The sequence below is a fragment of the Canis lupus genome, chromosome 6, assembly GCF_003254725.2.
Source record: "Canis lupus dingo isolate Sandy chromosome 6, ASM325472v2, whole genome shotgun sequence".
Classification (NCBI taxonomy): domain Eukaryota; kingdom Metazoa; phylum Chordata; class Mammalia; order Carnivora; family Canidae; genus Canis; species Canis lupus.
This window is the reverse complement of record NC_064248.1, coordinates 58,411,849-58,435,422: the sequence shown is the minus strand read 5'-3', so window position 1 is coordinate 58,435,422 and position 23,574 is coordinate 58,411,849. Positions and strand designations below refer to the sequence as shown.

The 23,574-nt window shown below is 35.3% G+C and overlaps 1 protein-coding gene across 3 annotated transcripts in view; it reads left to right on the top strand.

Moving 5' to 3' along the window:
* Positions 1-16,220, top strand: part of ZNF326 (zinc finger protein 326) — a 37,627-nt gene extending 21,407 nt beyond the window's left edge. For all 3 annotated transcript variants that reach the window (XM_025417712.3, XM_025417713.3, XM_025417715.2), the window contains 5 exons: positions 3,970-4,117; positions 5,976-6,075; positions 8,236-8,366; positions 10,378-10,473; positions 15,318-16,220. In XM_025417712.3, coding sequence (XP_025273497.1) covers positions 3,970-4,117; positions 5,976-6,075; positions 8,236-8,366; positions 10,378-10,473; positions 15,318-15,689 — 847 coding nt within the window. In that variant the 3' untranslated portion in view covers positions 15,690-16,220. The remainder of the gene's footprint in view (positions 1-3,969; positions 4,118-5,975; positions 6,076-8,235; positions 8,367-10,377; positions 10,474-15,317) is intronic.
* Positions 16,221-23,574: the final 7,354 nt, after the last annotated feature.

Sequence of the window (23,574 nt, the reverse complement as noted above, 5' to 3'; positions counted from 1 at the left end):
CTAAAGAGGTGCCAATGATAGCATTATTTATAGTAGCTCCAAACATGAAACAAATACCAGCGATTATAAGTAGTCAAGTATGTTTAAGTTTTGACACTTGCCTTTATGGGTTCATAGGCCATTCTTGAAAATGAAGGTTATAAAACCTGTAGTAACATGGAGAAAACAGGCAAAATAGAAAAAAATTACATATACAACATGTAAAATATGCATGAAAAAGTCTAAAAGAAAACTTTTTTAAAGGGCAGAAATTGATAAATTTTTCAACATCTTTCTCTGAAATTACTACTTATGTTAGGAAAATAAAGATTATAAAATTTTATTTTTATTTTATTTTTAAAAGATTTAATTTATCTATGAGAGACAGAGGCAGAGACATAGAGGGAAAAACAGGCTCCTCTCAGGGAGCCCAATGCAGGACTCCATCCCTGAACTAGGATCAAGGCCTGAGCTGAAGGCTGAGGCTCAACCTCTGAGCCACCCAGGTGTCCCAAGATTATAAAATTTATTTTATTTTATTTTATTTTATTTTATTTTATTTTATTTTATTTTTTATTTTATTTTATTTTATTTTATTTTATTTTATTTTATTTTATTTATTTTACTTTTTTTTAAAAAATATTTTATTTATTAATGATAGAGGCAGAGACACACAGGCAGAGGAATAAGCAGGCTCCATGCTGGGAGCCTGACGCGGGACTTGATCCCGGGACTCCAGGATCGCGTCCTGGGCCAAAGGCAGGCACTAAACTGCTGAGCCACCCAGGGATCCCTAGATTATAAAATTTTAAAAGTAAATTCAGTGTATTTTCTATTCAGAATGTAGTTCTGCTTTTTTTTTTTTTTTTTTTAAGATTTTATTTATTTATTAGAGACACGGGGCGGGGTTGGGGAAGGGGGCAGAAACACAGGCAGAGAGAAGCAGGCTCCATGCGGGGAGCCTGACGGACTCGATCCCGGGTCTCCAGGATCAGGCCCTGGGCTGAAGGCAGCGCTAAACCGCTGAACTACCCGGGCTGCCCTAGTTTTGCTCTTTAAAAGTTAATTTGTTTTGTGTAGCATGAGGGGAATGAAATATTACACATTAGTGAATTTTCTAGATGTTTAAAACTTTGTTAGTTCTGAAGATAACATTTTAAGAGCAACATCTACAGACCTTTTTGTGGAGATACGTTTTAAATTGTCCCTTTTCTTTCGTCTTAAACAGGATATTCTTTGTTACTACTTGGTGGTGGTTTTTTTTTTTTTTTTTTTTAAGATTTTATTTATTTATTCATGAGACCCACAGCGAGAGAGAGGCAGAGACACAGGCAGAGAGAGAAGCAGGCTCCATGCAGAGAACCTGATGTGGGACTCAATCCCGGGACTCCAGGATCATGCCCTGAGCTGAAGGCAGGCGCTTAACCGCTGAGCCACCCAGGGATTCTCACTATTTGGTTTTAATGTAGTAAAACATTATGTTGATTTTATTTATGTAAAATATAGTAAAAGAAAATTCACTTGCATCTTAATTCCCAGATTTTTTTGTTTGCTTAGACTGTCTTTGATTTTAGCAAGCTCGTTATTATAGGGGGCCCATAAACAACATGGGGGTTAGGGGTGCCAACCCTCCACACATTCATGAATCCATGTGTAATTTTGGGTTCCCAAAAAACTGCTAATGGCCACCTGTTGACTAGAAGCCTTACTGATAACACAAACCGTAGATTTAACGCATATTTAGTATGTTATAGTTTTATACACTCTATTACAATAAAGTAAACTAGAGAAAAAAAATATTAAGAAAATCCTAAGGAAGAGAAGATACATTTACAGAACTGTGCTGTAAAAAAATCTGCATACAGGGAACCTGTGCTTTGCAAACTCTTGTTGTTCAAAGGTCCTCTTGTATAATGTTGTACTTACATAATCTTTGTGTCCAACTTTAATAACTTTTTTCCCATGTTCTTTCTGATTTGTTACTCATAATTTGTTGGGACTTGAGAAACAATAGGATTAAGCTTTTTAAGAATTAACCTATGAAAAGAAGTTCTAGTTTTAAGAAGCAGCTATTTTTGGTCTTTGTGGTATCTTTCTCTGCCACTGTGGGTAGAATTCCTTCTTTTGACAGGGGTGGGAACAAATTAAAACGAACTCTTTCAGGCGCGTAGGAATCTGAAGATGATTTTACATTATAAGATTAATTTTTGTATTTACCCTATGAATACTTCCCCCTTTAAAAATTGTAGCTTTGGATAGAATATACCCATGTTAATATAATAAATGTGGGACTTGGAGAAAATGGAAGAACTGAACTTTCATGTAGCTGTTTCCTCCATAACTTTAAATATAAATCTGATGATATAAACCAAAGAATGTCAGTTCAATTAAATTGTCATTTAAGGAGAAGAATCATGTAAAATAGTCTAAAATTATTTTAATTTATCAGCAGTTTTGCTTTGATTTAGGAGGATAAGAGATTGACAGTACATAACTATTCTTATGATGTGTTCTTTTTGGATAATTGAATGCTTTCAGTATAATAAGCGAATCTGGGGGGGGAAGGGGACAGAGGTGTGAGAAGTACAGACAGACAACAGTATGTGGGGAAGAGTGCCAAAAGAGAAGTACAAAGTGTCTTACAAGAGAACACTAGGAGTGCAGGAGTGTAGTGTAGGAGTGCAGGAAAATCAGGGACATGGATGGAGGCAGTATTTGAACTGATTCATGAAGGATAAGATTGCGTAGGAGCTGTTTGGCAGCCCAGATGGAGGACATGGCTCGAGGTCATAGCAAAGAAACGGACATTTCATTGATATTCAGGAAATGGCAAGCTGTGTAGATTGAAAATGAATCTAGTGGGGGTTGAAAATGTAATCTAATTTAAAAAGTGAAAACATACGGTGTGCCAGATGCTGTTAAAAGTATTTAATGGGTAAAGCCAGAAGGACACAGGAGAGATTAAAAACTTTCTTAAATGCCAATTTAAGGTGTTTTGGCTTTGTTTTTTGAGGTGGAAGTCTGTGAAGCCAAAGAAGTCTTTTGAGCAGTGAAGTGTTGTTGCCTCCTTTAGGAAGTGACAGTAATTTATCGAATTATTCCTATGTGCCAGAGATTGTTCTAAGGGCTTTCTATATTTTAATTTTTTTAAGCCTCACAATACTTCTGTAAGGGTTCTCATATCAATAAGACAAGAGAGCTAAGACCCAGTGAAGTTAAATAATTTTGACCAATGTCACATAAGAGGATATAACCCTAGCAGTAGGCTCTAGGTCCCATAATTTAAACCAGGAAAATAAATATAATAGTGGTATAAAGAATTAATTAATTGGAAAATGGAGACTGGAGACAAACCAGTTAAGAAACTGTTGTCATAATTCAAGGAAAAGGAAGTAACAAGAATATGTTAGACAGGAACACTTCATGGGAGGAAACGGGAAATTCATAGTGGAGTGGCTCCTGAGCTTCTAAATTTGTCTAGTTCAGGCTTATCAGTCATCCTGAAGTGGTCCTTAGAGGGCAGGCTTTTTTTCACCCAACAGCTCTAAGGGAGTGAATTATGGTTGTCTGATATTCCATTTGGCTTGGTTGATACTGCCTTAGTGGATTGCAAGCTTGAGAGTGGAACAGAATATAAAGTAAGTAGTGGAACTTTGGGACTTGATATTTTTTGAAGTTTGGTTTGGCTTTCTAACTAGTCTAGGTTTGAAGTGGATAGTTTAGGACTAGATTAAATAGATCCATTGATTCCATCATTTGTACCCAGTAGCTCCAGGTTGGGCCAGAAATGCAAAGTGGTATAGTAACAGTGTTGTTCAAATAGGTATTTAGAGAAATACTGGTTTTTCTGACTTCAGCTAAATTTAGATCAACCGTAAAATGGAATAAAGGAAATCATTTATGCTGGTAAAATTAGTTTCATTGGTATGGTCTTAGGAAGTCTAAGTAAATAAAGCAATATTTAAAGAAAAACTTTTTTTTCCTTCGTAGAATGGCATTTACGTGTTCATTTTGTAAATTCCGAACATTTGAAGAAAAAGATATTGAACTACATCTGGAAAGTCCTTCACACCAAGAAACACTAGATCATATTCAGAAACAAACCAAATTTGATAAAGTAGTTATGGAGTTTTTGCATGTAAGTAGCTGTTTTTATTTTATTTTATTTATTTTTTAAAGATGTAATTTATTTATTCATGAGAGACACACAGAGAGAGGCAGAGGGAAAAGCAGGCTTCCTTCAGGGAGCCTCATTTGGGACTTGATCCTGGGACTCCAGTATCATGACCTGAGCCAAAGGCAGACACTTAATCACCTGAGCCACCCAGACGCTCTAAGTAGCTGTTTTTAAGGCGAGAAGCACTTTATCTTATTTTTTACTTTTTCAATTTCCCATCTGTCTCCCATTTTAAGTTTCTAAAGATTTAGTTTATTATTATTATTTTTTTTTAGTTTATTGTTTACCTAAAGAGTTTTTAAAAAAAAATTAACTCAGAATTAGATGTTAATTCCTCTGTAATAAATATTAGATTTGTAATGTGAGAGGACATTTTATTTTTTACAGTGGTTTCTAGCAGAGGTGTCAGGAAAAGAATTCTTTTAACAGCTATTTATTGATGTAGGTCAGGTATCATTCAGTGACAGTCTACTGTGTACTTTGTGCTATTCTGGGTACTTTCGTTCATTGTTTCATCACAACTCCTTTTTATTTTGAAAAATCGTGCTCAGAGTAGTGTAGTGACTTTCGGTTAAGTGGCAATATGAATTCAGAGCCAGAGAGTGGGTGTCTATTTGTTATCCTTTATATTATCAGCGTGTGGTCACCAGTTCAACAGTTTTTCTTGAATACTTGAAAAAAGATGCTGTTCAGGGACCAAAGACACAGCGGCCACCCTCTGTGAACTTAACAGTAATTGAAAAGGGAACACACTTTGTATATCCACAGATGGCACAGTTAAGTTGAAGGGCCAGGAGTGAGAGTATAGACGGGTTTTGGAGAAGGGGAGGATAGTTGGGGCCAGGGATGTGTAAGGACAGGATTAGAGCTGGACTGCTAATTGTACACACAGTTAATTTGGGCAAAAGCATGGAATTGTTACAAGGTTAGAAATAGAGTGATCATTCATTCCTCCATATCCTTGCAGAATTGTGTGCCTCTCAGAATATTTTCTTCTGTGATTTCATTCCTTAACTGGTTCCTACTTGTCATTTAGGACTTAAGTACTCAAATGCCCTGAGAAGACCTCTTAACTATTCCAGCTCTCTTTGATTTCTCTTGTTATTTATGCCTAAAATACATTTTTTTTCTTTTAAGGTTTTTATTTAAATTCTAGTTAGTTGACATACAGTACAGTATTGGTTTCGGGAGTAGAATTCAGTGACTCATCGCTTATATACAACACCCAGTCATAACAAGTGCCCTCCTTAATACCCATCAGTCATCTAGCCCTTCCCCCACCCACCTCCTTCAATTCTTAGTTCTCTGTTGTTGAGTCTCCTTTGGTTTGTTTCCCTTGCTCCTTTTTTCACCCTTTTTCTGTGTTCATCTGTTTTGTTTCCAAGTTAAATTTGTCATATGAGTGAAAGGAATCCCATGGTATTTGTCTTTCTCTGGCTTTTTTCACTTACCATAATACATTCTAGCTTCATCCACATCATGGCAAATGGCACAGTTTCATTCTTTTTGATGGCTGAGTAATATTCCACTGCACATATACAACACATCTTTATCCATTGTATCAGTTAGTGGACATTTGGGCTCTTTCCATACTTTGGCTATTGTTGATATAAAATACATTTTGAAAGTAAATACTTTTTATAAGTGTCTGAGTAATTTCTTTATATTTCATGATAGTCTGTTTCAACTGAATTGTACACTCCTTCAGAACAGACATTAGTTCTTATGTAACAGATGTTATCTTCGATAGGCTGACTTTGGTGCTAAGCATATTCTGAGAGCTCACTGAAAACTGTTTTCCCCCTATTTTGTTTTATAGGAATGTATGGTGAATAAATTCAAGAAAACATCTATTCGTAAGCAACAGACAAATAATCAAACAGAAGTAGTTAAACTAATTGAAAAAGATGTTATGGAAGGTAAGTATTTAAACAAATTATTTTAGAATTTTACATGTATATTTTACATACTATACCCTATTTCAGTGTAAATGATGCCCATTAGAGTGATCAGGTTCATAATCATATGTGGTAGCTGTGAGTTGCTTATTAGAGATGAACTCCTTTGACTTTCTTTTCCCATGTTTGCAGGTTTATCACTGTCTACTGTTACGTCTCTCACTTCAGTTTTGCAAGGAAAATCCGCTTTTCCTTTATATGGAAGTGAATTCTTCCATCTGTCCTCTGTTTTATTCCTTTTCATCTCTCTAAGGACTTTTGCTCTAATAGTGAACTCTCCTTTTTTTTAGTTTGTCTTTGAAGCCTATGCTTTCATCTTAAAAAAAAATCTCCAAAGGAACAAAGGAAAAGAAAAGAAAAATAGACAATAGTTCCCCTAAAACCTGCTTTTCTCCTTGAACAACCATGCTGCTTTAAGCATAGTCCACATCAATCTGTTTATTTACTACCCATTACTATTTCTCCACAGTAGACCACTTTCTGCTACCAGTGGTCTACTAAAACTGCTCTGATCTATCAGATTCCCAACACCAGCTTCTGTAGGTTCTTCTGAATCATTATCTTCTGCAACATTTTTCACTATTCTTTGTGAATCTGCTTTCTCCCCCAGGTTCCATGGTATCTCACTGTCCTAATGTTCCTTATTTCTCTGACGTTTTATTTGTGCTTCTCTTTCTCTACAAGGCTTTCAGAAGTTGGTATTGGAACTAAGGACTATTCTGTCCTTATTTCCATTATCTTCTCTTTTATATTCTTTCCTCATGATTCATCATGATTCATGTGCAGAGCTTAAATTAACACCTCTATGTTGATTACCTATACATTTATATCCTTAGCACAGGTCTCTCCTCTGAACCCTAGTCTCAAACATCCAACTGCCTATTGACTTCTCTCTTTAACAGTCTTACAGAAACAGTGTATCAAAAAAATTTGAAGACTCTTTGAACATCCTCCATCCCATAAAGCAAACAAAACAAAAACTCAACAGACCTATCTTTTAGTAACCTTGGAGGATGGCCCCCAAGATCAAAGCCAGAAGTATAAAGTTAGTCCTAAGTAATTTTACTTTACTACATCTATAGTATTGTATCTTATCAGTTGCGTCCTTTATTTTTTTTTAAAGATTTATTTATTTATTTATGATAGACATAGAGAGAGAGAGAGAAAGAGAGAGGCAGAGACATAGGAGGAGGGAGAAGCAGGCTCCATGCCGGGAGCCCGATATGGGACTCGATCCCGGGACTCCAGGATCACACCCTGGGCCAAAGGCAGGTGCTAAACCACTGAGCCACCCAGGGATCCCCAGTTGCGTCCTTTAAATATCATTTAAGTCTGTTCTTTACTTCTTTAAATATTGCATTCGTTCAAATCTCTATCTGTTCTCTTGGCAATTATATTATTTTCTTAACTAGTTTCCTCACTCCCAGTCTTTCTTACCTCTAATTCTACTGCATGATTATATTACTTCAAGGGAAAAAAAAGGAATTTTAGCTGGTTCCCCATCCTCTATAGGATAAATTTCAAATTCCTATGTTTGGTATGCAAAGATCTCCATGGTGTAGGCCCTGCTCTTTTTCTCTTTTGTCTCTTCTTTATTCTCAGTGCCCCAGCCATACTGAATTAAATGCCCATAAAATGCCATTTTCTCTCTCACCTTTCCCTTGCATATATTTATACCTTCACCAGTAATAAATATTGATCACCAGTGATATTTTGTTTCTTGTGAATCCAATTTCGACATCTTTTTCCCTATCCCTGTCCACCCACATTTATTATCATGGAAATTCTCTTTTTTACTACAAAATCATCATTTATCTTCTTTTATATTATGTATTTGGGAGATGGACTTCTAGGCCTCAAAACATGATTGGATAATATGATTAGAAAATATAATTATACTTTTTAATTTTATTTCTTATCCATATTTTTAATCTATATTTATATGCCGATTTATGAGATGTGGTAGAAAAACTCAACATAACCTACATACTTTGATCCTTTTTTTAGATGAAGGGGGTTATAAATAACCATGGAAACAAAATAATAACAACTTGTTTTGTCAGAAATAAGAATATATGTAAATCATTACTTTTCTTATTAATAACTGGCTTTTTTGGTTAGGTGTTACTGCAGATGATCACATGATGAAAGTAGAGACTGTTCACTGCAGTGCATGCAGTGTGTATATCCCTGCTTTACATGGTTCAGTGCAGCAGCACTTAAAATCTCCTGATCATATCAAAGGAAAGCAGGTAAGTTTTGATCTATTTTAATGAAGTCATTGAATTATTCATCAATCTTTTATTGTCTTTTAAAGGCCATTGTTTCATAGTTACTTGCTTGCATACAGCTTTCTTAATCTCATGTGTAAAAAACTGTAAAGATACCTAGAGAGGCAGTATAGCATAGTAGTTAAGCATGGTGGTTAAGATTGGGCTCTGAAGCAAGAATTTGTGGGTTTGAATTCTGGTTCACTATTTAACATGTGGTAAGCAAATGAATTAACCTTTCTTTGTCTAAGTTTCGTTATCTGTAAAATCGGGGTGGATAATCATTTTACTCTTACGTGACTGTTTAAAGATTAAGTTAAAGTATGAAAAACACTTAAAGTGGTTCCTGACTAGTGTAAGCTTATATAATGTAAGGCTTCAGGAAATCATACTCCTTGAACTGACCCTCTTTTTTAAGTTGATACAAAACAGTTTTAAATGAGAAGAGGGAGGCCTCTAGGGAGGGAAGGAGAGAGAGAGGGAGACTGTGTGTATTATAGATCTAAAAAAAAAATGTGTGGCCTCCATCCCCCTGATGGCTGGGAAAAATAAACTAGTATTATCAGTTACTATCAATCATTATGTTTCTGATTAGAATTTACTCAAAAATTCTTGGAAAAATGTATTGTTTTCTTTTGATTGGTGTATTTCTGCTTTTATGTTGGTTGATTTTATAAAGTCCAATTTCAAACAAGCTAGTTTATATTGTTGGAAACTAGCTTGTTTGAGAAGCAAATTTAAAAATTCAATTATCAAAGACTTAAGTTTTATGTTTAAGATTTACTTATTTATTCATTTATTTTAGAGAGAGGATGTGTGAGTGAGCAGGGGGAGGGGCTGAGGGAGCGAAAAAATCCTGAAGCAGACTCTCAGTTGAGTGTGGAGCCCCACTTGGGGCTCAGTCCCAGGACCCTGAAAACATAACGTGAGCCGAAATCAAGAGTCAGCCACCTAACTGACTGAGCCACTCAGGCTCCTCTAAAGACTTAAGTTTTAAATAGAGCATACCTGAGTCTTAAATTTATGTTTTGTATGAATGTGGTCCTCATTTAACTCAGACATTGTTAGCCACTTTAAGCACATATCTCCTTTAGAAAATGTTTGTCCTGGGACCCCTGGGTGGCTCAGCGGTCGAGCATCTGCCTTTGGCTCTGTGGGTGATCCCAGAGTTCCAGGATCAAGTCCCACATTGGGCTCCCTGCATGGAGCCTGCTTTTCCCTCTGCCTGTGTCTCTGCCTCTCGCTGTGTGTCTCTCTTGAATAAATAAATAAAATCTTTAAAAAAAATTTAAGTAAAAACTTAAAAAAAATAAAATAAATGTTTGTCCTTTCTCTTTTGATATTCTCTTGACACCTTTTTGGTAACTAGACATTCCATATTATTACCATTCCTCCTTTGTATAATATAGTCTTGTGCTAAATACAGTCCAAAGGAGGACTAATTACTCTAGTAACATGAAAAATTATTCTTTCTTTCTTTTTAAAAAATATTTACTTATTTGATAGAGCAAGAGAGCACAAGTGACACGAGGGGCAGAGGGAGAAGCAGACTCCTCACCAAACAGAGAGCCTGATGCGAGGCTTGATCCTGGGGCTCCTGAAACCAGGACCTGAGCCAAAGGCAGACACTTAACTGACTAAGCCACCCAGATACCCCTATTCTTTCTTTTTTGATAACATGAAAATTAGTAATTGGAATAGTTAGGGCAGGGGGATGTGCATGTAGAGTAGGAAAGAGAGAAAGCAACTGTCTAGTAGGTCTAGACATTTATTTGGTGACTGTTTTTTAATGAGTCTGATTGGCTTATTGAATCTTTATTCTTTGAATCCATGGATGATTTAGATTGTGGTCACAGTAGCCATTGTTGCTTTATAGCTTAATTTGCCAGAAAGTAAATCATTTAAATCTAATAATTTGAACATACAATATTAATTATAGAAATGTTTTCATGGAATAGTTTTCATGTACCTCAGTGTATTCTATTTTTCATAGGCTTATAAGGAGCAAATAAAAAGAGAGAGTGTCTTGACTGCTACAAGCATTTTAAATAATCCAATAGTGAAGGCGCGATATGAACGTTTTGTTAAGGTAAGATATTAGGGCAAACCTTTTTAGGTTATATCCTTGTATCTTTATAATTAAATGGTGACATAGTAACTATGATATGTAGATATAGTGCAATATTAAGAAGAATTTTACTTAATATCTTGCATGTAGATAAAATATCTTTTTTCCTAATTGTTGGGTGAGGAAACAATAAGCCATTCCTCCCTTATCTCTCTCTCAACTGTGGATCATTTGAGAGATATGCAGGAGTCTGATAGAAGTTCAAAATGTCACCTTTATTCTTCATTTTTAAATAAAGGGCGACTTAGGGGATATGTCTTATGTGTGTAGTTACTTACTGTGGACCTTCTGTATTAAACTTCTAAGTTAGATAAACTTAACCTCTCCCCAGCCTCTATTACTGGTTCAGGTAGACAGCAATAGGCTTCCTCTACTTTACCACATGGCCTACAGTAGACTAGAATGTACCTTTTCTGTTGCTAGGAAGACCCAAAAGAGGGGACCCAGAAAGGCTAAGTTGTACATGCCCAGTTTCTTCTTCTAAGCGTTACTAATTGGATAAGTTATTCTTCTTCCTTGGATAAAAGTTGGAGGGGAAGCAGGAGGTCAGATATGCTGCTTCAGAAAAAGCTCCCTCATAGAATCAGGAGGCCAGCAGGTTTGCCCCAAATGTTAGTTAATGCAGATGTGAACAATTGGGTACACCTGGTACACTGCTTGTTAGAATTTTTAACTATATGTTATTGTGGTATTCCTTCTTCACATAAAATTCTTTACATATTATATATACTTTACAAATAAGAACTTATATGTCAAGTTCCTGAATAATACTATTTTAGAGGTTAGCTTTTGAGTCTTTGTAAGATAATACCTCATTTAAAATCATCCTACAGTGAAGACAGCCATTATGTTGAAAATTTGTAAATGTGATATTTATATTTGTAACTAAATCTTGATTTTATGGATTAGCGAAGTTTTGTTCATTTTGACTATTGTAGTGATTAACAGGTGCTCAGTGAAAAAGCCTGATATATATATTTAATGACCATTAACATACACGTCAACCAAGTGACTTAGAAGCTAAAATAAATCTCAGTTCTTTCAGCTTATTCCTGAGGGGTCCTATTTTCTAATATGTCATATTTGTCATTTTAACTACATTATTGATACCGTTTTTAAAAGGTGAATGCAAAAATTATAACAGAGTAATGCAATAAAAAAAAAAATAGTGACTACAGACCTAACTGAAATTCAGTTTTTTGGGAGATATGGCATCAAAAAGGTAAGAGCGTCATTGTTAAATTAGAAAAAAATTTAATTTTTATCCTTGCTATATATCACAAACTTTTGAGAAGTTAATGATGGTTTCTTTTGATGTATGAAAGTAATATTTAATGAGATAAGAATACAAATGGGACTTCTCAAGCTACACTTGAGTCATTTCATAGAGTGTCCTGCTTATGGGAATATTGTTGAGAAAGTACCTGAACTGAGAACTCTTCTAGAATTTTTCCCTATGAATGTGATCCACGGACCAGCAATATTGGCCATCTCCTGGGGGTTCATTAGAAATGCAGTTTCATTTGAACAAGATCCTAATTGAATCATAAACATGTTAAATGTTAAAATTCAAGAAGCACTGGTGTCCCATTACTCACTGGTATCCCTTTGTTCACCTTTCCTCTCTGCTGTCTTCCCTGTTATTCCACAGAACATCCTCTGCCCATGGTTAGCTCTGGTCCTCATTTAAAACTCTTTCACCATTAAGTTCTCTGACAAAATATCTTTTTAATCTTTGTCCTATGAAAATAACCAGTTTGTCACTTTCTCCCATTTCTCCAATCGTATCACCTGTTCTACCTTCACACCCTTGCCTGGATATTCATGGTCAGACCTTATAACAAAGCAGTGCTGCTGTTCTAAAATTCCTCACGTACTTGTTCTACCACTTAGCAGTTCCCAGCACTATGCCTGTGTCTATGGTTGCCTTTATTAACGGTCTCGCTACAAATGTCATGGAATTGGGCCTGTACTGTGTTTTCTAGATGGTCATTGCAGTTCACAGTAATTTTGCTTCTTTTTTTTTTTTTTTTTTTAAAGATTTTATTTATTTATTCATGATAGTCACACACACACACAGGAGAGAGAGAGAGAGAGGCAGAGACACAGGCAGAGGGAGAAGCAGGCTCCATGCACCGGGAGCCCGATGTGGGATTCGATCCCGGGTCTCCAGGATCACGCCCTGGGCCAAAGGCAGGCGCCAAACCGCTGCGCCACCCAGGGATCCCAGTAATTTTGCTTCTTACCAGTCAATGTAATGGGCTTCCTTCAGTGATTGTTTCAAAGCTTTTCCACTCTAGATTTCATCCTTATCCCTTTACTTCCCATGATCTTACCACTTCTTTTGCTTTAGGGAGATTGAGACCATTAGATGTGAACTGTAAGTTTTCTCCTTTTTGCGTTAGATTTATGTACCTTAGTCTCACCTTTATTGTTATCTGTGAAGAAAGATAACCCCCTTTTTGCCCTTCCCCTATGTTCTTGTTTTATCAATTTTCTTTCTCCTTACTGGCATCTTACTTGTTCCCTGTTTATTTTATTCGTCTGCAACAGGCATGCTTATAATCATAAGGTCCCTAAACTAAAAACGACTTAACCTTTCATACTCTGCCCCTTCCCATCTTACCTTTCTCTTATCACTGTACTTTAAAAGGTAGTTTATCTTGCATTGCGCTCTCTAATTTCTCTATATTATCCATTCTTTAACCTGGTAGTTGTCAGTTGGAGATGGGTAATTAGAATTCCTTGTGAAGCTGAAATCAAACAAAAAGCTGCCTAGGCCCCCTTTAAGACCTTCTGAATTAAGAGTTTCCCAAACTTCTGATTAATATCTCGTGAAGTGCTTCCTAAGTATGCAGTTCAGCAGATCTCTCTCCTGGAAATTTTCATTCAGAAAGTCTGAAATTGATTCAGGAACTTGGGTTTTTAGCGAGAACTCTTAATTCTTGACTGAATTAGAGTCTCAGAGTGTGGAACGTGGACTTGTGGTTTTGGGGAGCTTAGAACAATAATGAAGATTTACTCTTGGGCAGTCATTGCTGTCCGATTTCATGTACATCTACTTTTGGATCTGCTCTAAGATAACTGGTGACTTAATTTTCAAATACGTTTTTTTAACATTTTGTTATTTACTATTTTAAACATACAAAAATAAAAGGGATAGTGTAATAAATCCCTCAAGTACCCTCATTCAACCTTAATAATTATCAACTCTAGTGACCTTTTTCAGTTCTTTTCTAGTATTACCTGTTTTATTTGACACTGTTAATCTGTCACTTATTCTTGTAACTTTGTTTTGCTGGATAATATTTTACTATCCTGAATTTCCTCCTGCACTTTTTTTTTCTCTCTAACTTTTGTCCCTGTGTATAGGCATTGAATTTTCAGTGGGTTTTCTCATCAGCGCTTTTATTCTTACTTCCTTGGCCCTTTTATTCTGCTTATTTCCCTGGCTTCAGTATTCACTCTGTGCAAACAATTCACAAATTTAAATGTCTTACTTTGAACTCTCTTGAATTGTGAATTTACAGCTGCCTCTTAGACATTTAGACATCTTAAATTCTAATTATATAAAGCATATATTTGCTTCTTCCACTTTCCCCATCTTAATTTACATATTCTGTTAATATGCTGCTACATCTTTTACACTTTCCTGAATTATTAGAGTAACTCCCTCACTAATATTTCTTCTCTTGCAACTTCAGTTCATCCTATGCTTCCTACCTGATGGATCTTGAAGTAGAGTACCAGTCTTTTTTTTTTTTTAATTATTTTTAAAAACATTTTATTTATTTATTAGAGAGACAGGTAGAGGGAGAGGCAGGCTCCACGCAGGGAGCCTGATGTAGGACTGGATCCCGGGTCTCCAGGATCCCGCCCTGGGCTGAAGGGAGTGCTAAACTGCTGAGCCACCAGGCTGCCCTAGAATACCAGTCTTATACTTTACTGTTTAATAAACTTCATCGCCTCTTCATTTCTTACTGTATTAATATAGCCTTCTGATATGGCCTATGAGACAATCCAGACACATAATTCAAGTATTTATAAAAATTAATAAAGTTGTATCTGTGAATGTTAGTAAATTACAGATTTTTAAAAAAGATTTTATTTATTTATTTGAGAGAGAGACCACAGGAGTAGGGGCAGAGCTGGAGAGGGATAGGCAGACTCCCTGCTGAGCAGGGAGCCCAGTGCAGGGCTCGATCCCAGGACCCTGAGATCATGACCTGAACTGAAGCCAGATGCTTAACCGACTGAGCCACTCAGGTGCCCATAGTGAATTAAATATTTATCTACTTTCCATAAAGAAAAAGTAAGGTGTATCCAATAGGTACCTGATTTTCATTCATTTGAATTTTTAAAAAGACCTGATTTTCATTTGAGTGTTTTATAGAGATCCTGCCACAGTAGGTAGTAGATTGAATCGTGGCATAATTTAGTAGAACATAAATCTTTGCTTTATTTACTTTGTTCCTACTAAAACTCACAAATTTACTTTTGTCATATGATTTTAGAAATTCAGTTAGGAAAATGTGGCCTTTGACTGTTCCAGTTTATGGAATGTATAGTAATGCTTTTAGTAATTTATATACCCATAGTGATATGAAAATAAGTACTGAATAGATATTTAGTGGATTTGTCATAAGTTAAAATAAAAAGTTTCAAACTGTATTTATTTTTAATGTCATAGCAAATAAGTTCACTGATAACAAAGATGAATGTCCTGCTTTTATTTATTTATTTATTTATTATTATTATTTTTTAATGTCCTGATTTTAAAAGCTGTTTTTCCTTATGCTTTTTAGGGTGAGAATCCTTTTGAAATTCAAGATCATTCTCAAGATCAACAAATAGAAGGAGATGAGGAAGAGGAAGAAAAAATTGATGAACCTATTGAAGAAGAGGAGGAGGAGGAGGAAGAAGAGGAGGAAGTGGGGGAAGTAGAGGAAGCAGAAGAAGTGGAGGAAGCAGAGGAAGTGGGAGAAGGAGGAGGAGAAGAAGGAGTGGGAGACACAGAGGAAGCAGGGGACATAGAGGGAGTGGGGGAAGGAGAGGCAGTGGGGGAAGGTGAGGCGGTGGGGGAAGGAGAGGCAGTGGGGGAAGGAGAGGCAGTGGGGGAAGGAGAAGCAAAGGAAGAGCCTGTTAACTTCCCTGTTGACCAACCTGAAGAAAATTAAATATACGGTGTTAGATTTAAAAGAAGCTTTAAATTTCTCTCCTAATATGGAAAAGGGTAAGAATTTTAATAGTTTAAAATATGAGAATTAACACCCATGTTGCATGCATTCCACACATTCAAATTTGTTTTATATAATTTCTAAATGTTTGCCATTTTGTTTAATAAAATGAAGGTAAGACTATTTTAGTTTAGTTTTTATAGCTACCAAACTTAGATTAGATAAATTGTTTGTATAATTTTTAAGCTTAATTTTTATTACTTTATTGGTGTTAAGGATAACAGATGTGTATTGTTAGTATATCTACTTAATCATTTGAACTTAAATGCTGCTGTTGGGAGTATATATTCAAGTGTGCATTAATGTTTTGAATACTTACCCTAGAAGAGATAAATTGGGCAAGTATTTTGTGCTCTGACTGTGTATTTTTTTATGGCATTGGACATTGAATAGTAATTTGCGTTAAGATACGCTTAAAGGCTTTTTGTGACCATGTTTCCCTTTGTAGCAATAAAACGATTTTTACAAAAACCTTCCCTGGATTAGCAATTTTAAATGAAACCATTAATCAATTAAATGAGTAAAATGAGGTTTTGCCTTAATGTAGGAATTTAGCTCACATAAATGAGAAGAGTTGAATTAAAAAAAATTACTTCAATCATTTTTTTAAAGTACTACTAAAATATTTTTTAGCATATTTCAAGTTGAGGTCAGTCTACAACTGACTTGTTTATACTTGTTTTAATTCCTTTTCTTTGTGCCTGTGTCAGATCTTGAAATCTTCTTGAAAATACATTTGGATACAAATGATTTTTATAGTTGTGTTAGTTCTTTTGTCGTGTCTGTTTTTAGCTGAAGAACCAAGAAGCAAACGATCTCTTTTCTAAAAAAGAAATATTTCTCTCTCGAATATTTTTTTTTTTTTTTAAACTTTTTGTAGTTTGTAGGCTTACACTGCAAAAGAAGATGAGATTGATAGATGGTCTATTTTCACATGACCATCTCTGTCACTGAAAAGTAGTGCTCTTGTTTCTTTGAATCTTTATTCTGGCTTCTTTTGAGAGGGGGACTTGCAGTGAAATAAGTTAGCTTCTCAAAATTTTGAGGTATTGAGTGGATGAATATATGGGAATATTATGTAATTTTAAAGCATTAAGTGCATGAACATATAGGCATTTGTAGAATTTCACAGGTAATTTCTCTTTTTGCATACAAAGCATTTAAAACTGCATTTTGGGGGGCTAATATGGGTTCATTGTTGGGAGCTGGATTTGTTTATCTTTACGCTTTAAATCCTTTGTATCGGGATCCCTGGGTGGCGCAGCGGTTTGGCGCCTGCCTTTGGCCCAGGGCGCGATCCTGGAGACCCGGGATCGAATCCCACGTCGGGCTCCCAGTGCATGGAGCCTGCTTCTCCCTCTGCCTGTGTCTCTGCCTCTCTCTCTCTCTGTGACTATCATGAATAAATAAATAAAATCTTTAAAAAAAAAAAATAAATAAATAAATCCTTTGTATCCACTTATAGGGATTTATAGCCAAGTAAGAGAAGGTTAGTTGAAGACTGGAGAAATTTGGATCCCAGCTAAGAGTCTGATATTTAAATAGGCTTCAGAAAGCCTTTGTGCTCAGGAGTTAAAATTTTAAGGATAGTAGGACTTGATCAGTGGTCTTCTCATTTATTTACTTTTTATTTAATTTCTCCTTTACTTAAAAATATTTGTGTAAGGGTAAGATAAAAGGAGAACAGATCCATTTGGATTATAATTAGTGGGTTCTTTTTGTAGTAGGGAGGGTGTCTTTTTAAAAAAAAAAAAAAAAGGGTGGCCCTAGTAACTTAAGATTTAAAATTTTCAGAAAGAATCCTGTATAAGAAGAATGTGTGTAACAACTTCTAAGAAAATGATTTATTTATTTATTTATTTATTTATTTATTTATTTATTTATTTATTTGATTTTTAAAAGATTTTAAGTAATCTATACCCAGCATGGGGCTCAAATTCCGAAACCTCGAGATCAAGTCACATGCTTCACTGAATGAGCCAGCCAGGTGCCCTGTAAATGTTTTAGAATAAAAGATAAATAACATCTAAGTAGTAGGTTTTGTGGGAAACATGTAAAAACCTTTGTTCAGACTATCTTACTTGTGAGGTATTATTATTAATAAAGTATATTTTGTTGTACTTACTTCAGAAATTCAGATTTATATGTATCCTATTAGATAATTTATAGTTTAATTTGCAGACAGATTAATTTTTGTGACCCTTAGAGTTTATATTTTCAGTACTATTGTGATAAGAGTTTATGATATCTTTAATAATCTTTCAATTTCTGTTATCCAAATATTACTTGTTTATTAAAGAGCTAAACATGTAGTTATAATAATCAAAGAAATTTATTTACAACTCATACAGTTGTTTAACCTGGATGCCTAGCAGCATCTGACCTATATGGTCTTCCCTTTTTATTATGTCCCACCTCCAGTCTATTGGAAAGCCTGTGTTTTCTATTTCTAAAATGTATCTGCCCACTCTTCCACATCTGCTGCTACCAATCCCACTTCAAGTCCCCATCATCTCTTTCCTGGACTATCCAAATAGTTCATTAACTAATCTTGTTTCTAGTATTGCCCTGTTAGATTCAGTTTTCCACACAGAAGTATAATCTTCTAAAAATATAATTTGGATAATACTAATCTCCTGCTTTTTGTATCTGTACAATCCAAACTCCTTATCATGGTAATCAGGACTGGCTTAGTGTTCCTGCTTTATATCCTATTCTTCTCACCAGCCATGGCGGCCTTCTGTTTTTAAATGAAGCTCTTTTTTGTTTTATGGGTTTTTTTTTTTTTTAGGATTTTATTTATTTTTTCATGAGAGACCGAGAGAGAGGCAGCGACATAGGCAGAGGGGAGAAGTAGGCTTCCTGTGGGAGTCCAATGTGGGACATAATCCTGGGACTCCAGGATCATTCCCTGAGCCGAAGGCAGACTCTTCAACGACTGAGCCACCCAGGCCTCCCGCAAGATCAGTTTTAAGAGGAGAATGGGTTTTGTTCCCTTTATTCACTCTTCAGAAGAGGTTTTTCTAAGGAAACAAAGGGCAGTAGCTCTTAAATTTTTGTAAAAGTAAGGATTTGGGACCACCTGTATCCCAGATTTACTAGACCATATTTTGGGGGGATGATTTATTTTTATTTTATTTTACTTTATTTTATTTTATTTTCTTACTATATTGATTGATTAATTGATTGGGGGGTGATGTATTTTAATAGATACCCAAGTCATTCTGATGGTAGTGTTCAGTGATTGCATTTCAAGAACATTTCTAGTGTCCTCAGATTTCTAGTGCCTGTAACTCCTCTATCAAAACAGGAGTTTCTGCCCTTTAGTCAACAGGCACAGGTTTCGGGAATTCTCATAATATCTTACAAAAGCACTGGAATGATCTGTTGCAAATTTTTAGAGGAGTCAGGAAATTGGACTTTGTTCTTGTTCTTTTTCTCCCATTAGATTATGTAATTCTTACAAGTTGAAGTTCTAGTAATAGAACTGTTTTCCCATACAACAAGCTCTCTGTTGTATCATTCTCTACTTGAAATTCTTCACTGGCTTTTTGTACATGTCAGTGAACATCCAAATTCTTTTAGTATGGCATCTGTAGTTCTGTATGTTTTGTTCCTTTCCTGCTTCTCCAACCTTGTGTCTCAGACTTAACATATTTATATTAACTGCCTGTGCCTGTAAACATTTGAATTTATGACCCTGGTTCAGGAGGCAGAATGGTTCCTTAGAGTTGCCAAGATTTAACTATCTGTGTTACAAATTTCTTATATTTTATATGACTATGCTATAGCATATTATAAAATATACTTATTTTGTATTTATAATTATTTAATTTTAATTGCATTTTAAAATCTTAATATTTTATAATATACTATTATATTTTAGAATAGTACAGTATTATGTAGCATAACTAAAAAGCCATTAACGCTTTCTAAGAATGAGGTGAAAATAAAATATATGCAGCAATTTGTATACCAAAAGTCATGGACATATAGAAAAAAGAACTACAAGGGCAAATATTGATAATGCACGGCAAAATGTATTTGATAATTCTGTTTTTATTGGTAAGGTTGTTTTTAACTAGACATAGATAGTATCAGATTATCTTATTATCAGACTTACATTATTTGACGTTTACTTTGCCTACCAAATTGTCCTTGCTGTAAATACAAACTTTATGTATGTGTAAAATACACCTAAGCATAAGATTTATCACTTTCACCATTTTTGAGCATACATTTCAGAGGCATTAATGACAAACTTGATTACAATTTGGAATCCACGGTAGTTCTGATGGACAGAAAATGGAGTAGTCATGCAGGCAGAAGTGTTTTAGTCCTTGTGATAGTTACAGTTTATATTTTATTTAATTAATTAATTAATTTATTTTACAGTTTATATTTTAGATTAACAGTGTGACTTTATTTGATAGTTCCTACCCAGATAGCTGGTTCTCTATTTGGTATGCAGACAAAATCAGGGGGGCCTGCAAGGCTGGCCTTGGGTGTGGTAAATTCAGTCCATGCTGCCACCAATTTGGGCCTCTTCAGAAGCAGTCATGCTAGTCTCTTCCCGCATTTCCCTTCCCCTTCTCCTGATTTTACTAGTTTTTGTTTAAAATTTTTTTTAAAAGACTATGTTTGAGGTAGGGGTGAGATAGAGTTGTTGGTGATAAGATGGCCTCCTAGGTGACCAAGAGTGTAGAAGGGACCAAGTATAAGAAGCTTAGTTATTAGATAAATATAAATTATGAATTTGGGGAGAGGTCTAGATCAAAATGACATATTGGATTCAAGTCCTTCTACAGTTCTATTAAAATAACAGAAACCATGCAGTGATTCATACAACACTGGAAAGACACCAAAGTTTCTGTGAAGCATTTCTAGAAGATACCAAAGAAGGAACCAGATTTTGGTGAAATGGAGAGCCTCAGTCCACATAGAGATGAAAGTTAAGGAAGCACCTCCATTTTTATTTATTTATTTGTTTTTGTTTTTTTAAGAGGGGAGGGGTGGTGGGCAAAGGGAGAAGGCAGAGAAGGAATCTGATACAGGTTCCATCCTCAGTGTGCAGCCTGACATGGGGCTGGATTTCACAAACCTGAGATCATGACCTGAGCTTAAATCAGGAGTCGGATGCTTAACCGACTTAGCCACCCAGGTGGCCTACACCTCCATTTTTTGAGTCAGCTGTCAGAGTGGGTGGCTGTAGTATGGTAAGCCAGGTTATTGAAGGACTGAGTAGTTAGGCTAGTCCCTGGTTTAGGAGTCTTGGTCCATGATACTCCTCCAGTCAGAAGCCATACCACAGCTTGCTGTTTGCTAATTAGAGTGAAACGTCTGTAGTAGTAGACTCCAGAGCATATTTATAGCAGCCATCAAAGTGTGCTAATGCCCTAGGTGTTTGTGGATACCATAAGGGGCTTTGATTCCTCATAGTTAGAAAATGGGTAAACAGTAAAACCTAGTGGCTGTCCATTTTTCCAACTTATTCCTCCCTCCTCCTTCACACAATTAAAATCCAGGTTCCTTGTAATAAAAATCTGCCACAGAATTTCACTCAAATTGAGAAAATAAACCAGGTAACAATACTGAAAAATCTAGTAGTTTTACAAACCACCATCTGCAAGCCTCCCACTGCCTGTTTTTGTATGGATTTTACATTTTTAGAGGGTTGTAGAAAACAAAAAGATACGTGACAGATACCTAATGGTGGCCTCCAAAGCCTAAAATAGTAACGGGACCTTTACAGAAAAAGTTTGCTGACCCCTATGTTCTGATTTACCAATAACAGACAACATAGAAGCAACAAACATTTAAGGAAGAGAGCAACAGTACAGGTAAAACAACAACTTTAAACTTAAAAATATTTTAGCAAATGCTAAAGTAAATTTAATATTATATGTAATAATAAGCAATAATTATAAATATTTTTATATGTAATCCTTAGATACAGTATTATATATTATAATCTTCAAAGAATTTTAGAGGTTATTGCACTAATTTAAAAAAATGCAGGGGATCCCTGGGTGGCTCAGTGGTTTAATGCCTGCCTTTGGCCCAGGGCGTGATCCTGGAGTACCAGGATCAAGTCCCGCATCGGGCTCCCTGCATGGAGCCTGCTTCTTCCTCTGCCTGTGTCTCTGCCTCTGTCTCTCTCTCTGTGTCTCTCATGAATAAATAAAAAAAAACTTATAAAATAAATAGAAAAATGCAAACCTATGAGAAGGAAATATCTTGGAAATAAAAAATAGTAGTTGCTAAAATAAAGATGTGTTTTAGGCCAAGTTTGAATAAACATGTCTGAAAATCAAATTACTGAGCCAAAATTTTAAGCTGAAGGATACTACCAGAATCATAGAAGAAAAGATCAGAAGAAGGAAATTATGAGAAAAGTTGAGACAGAAGATCCAGGCAAACACCATCCCTTTAAAATGAAACTTCATGAGATTAGGAGCCATATATAGAGAATATCCTACATCTATCACAGTGTCAGGTGCATGGATAAATGCTCAGTAAATATTTTTGAATGAATGAATGTATGTGTGTGTGTGTGTGTGTGTTTGAGATCCAGGAGTTGAGAACAGAAAGATTGAGTAAAAGAAGTAACAGGAAAATATTTTTTTTTTTAATTAAAGACTGACCACATATTTAAAGTACTGAGGAAAAATAATGAAAAAGGAGACACTTAAAATATATCATGACAAATTTCTGTAATCTTAGGGTAATGAAAACAACTTTAGAATTTCTAAAGAGAACTAATTTAGGGGATCCCTGCGTGGCACAGCGGTTTAGCGCCTGCCTTTGGCCCAGGGGCGCGATCCTGGAGACCCGGGATCGAATCCCATGTCAGGCTCCCGGTGCATGGAGCCTGCTTCTCCCTCTGCCTGTGTCTCTGCCTCTCTCTCTCTCTCTCTGTAACTATCATAAATAAAATAAAAAAAAATTAAAAAAAAAAAACTAAGAAAGAATCACATTGGTCTCAGATTTGTCATCTGTACGTTGGGATGCTAGAAGATGCTGTTATTTTTAAAGGTGCATGGGAAAATTTTGAATTTAGGATTCTATCTTGAGTCAAACTTGTTTTAGGAAAAAGGGCACAATAAAAATATTTTAGAAAATCAATATGGAAGGATTCAGAAATAATTGTCAAAACAATGTTACAACAACATGGTATCAAATTATAATGAAAAACTGTTGACGAAAAACAAATTTGCAATTAGCTAAATATTTGAATACAGCTCTCTTAAGAAATTTTTGGCTGAAGAGTTCAAAATTGACGCTGATTTTGAACCATGTAATTCAAAAAGTTTAATAGAGTATTTTTTTTTCAAATACTATGAAAAATGACCATGAAGCAGGCCACGAAGAAATTACATACAGGCTCTGTTCTGTTACCACAATGCAGTAAGTTAGAAATTAACAAGTAGATTGCAATCAGTTAATAAACCAGTTACAAAAGAAAACATGGTCCTTGTAATGCTTGCATTTAAAATGAAACAACTTTAGAGAATTTAAGGGAGAATTCCGATTTTATTTAAGCTTTCAAGATTACACAGAAATCTGAAATACCTCTCAATTTGATCTCAGGCTAGCAGAACCCTTATTTCATAATGTCTATCAAAGATAACTATAGATCCATCTCACTTAGAAGCAAATGTATTTGAAAAAACATTAGCAAATTAAATCTAAGAGTAGGGTTTATCAAAGCATAAAGCACAATCTATTAATGTAACTTCAAATACTTTAGGAAATCTATTACTGTAACTTAAAAAGGCAGATAAAAAAATCACATAATCTCAACAGATGCTGGAAAAACATTTGC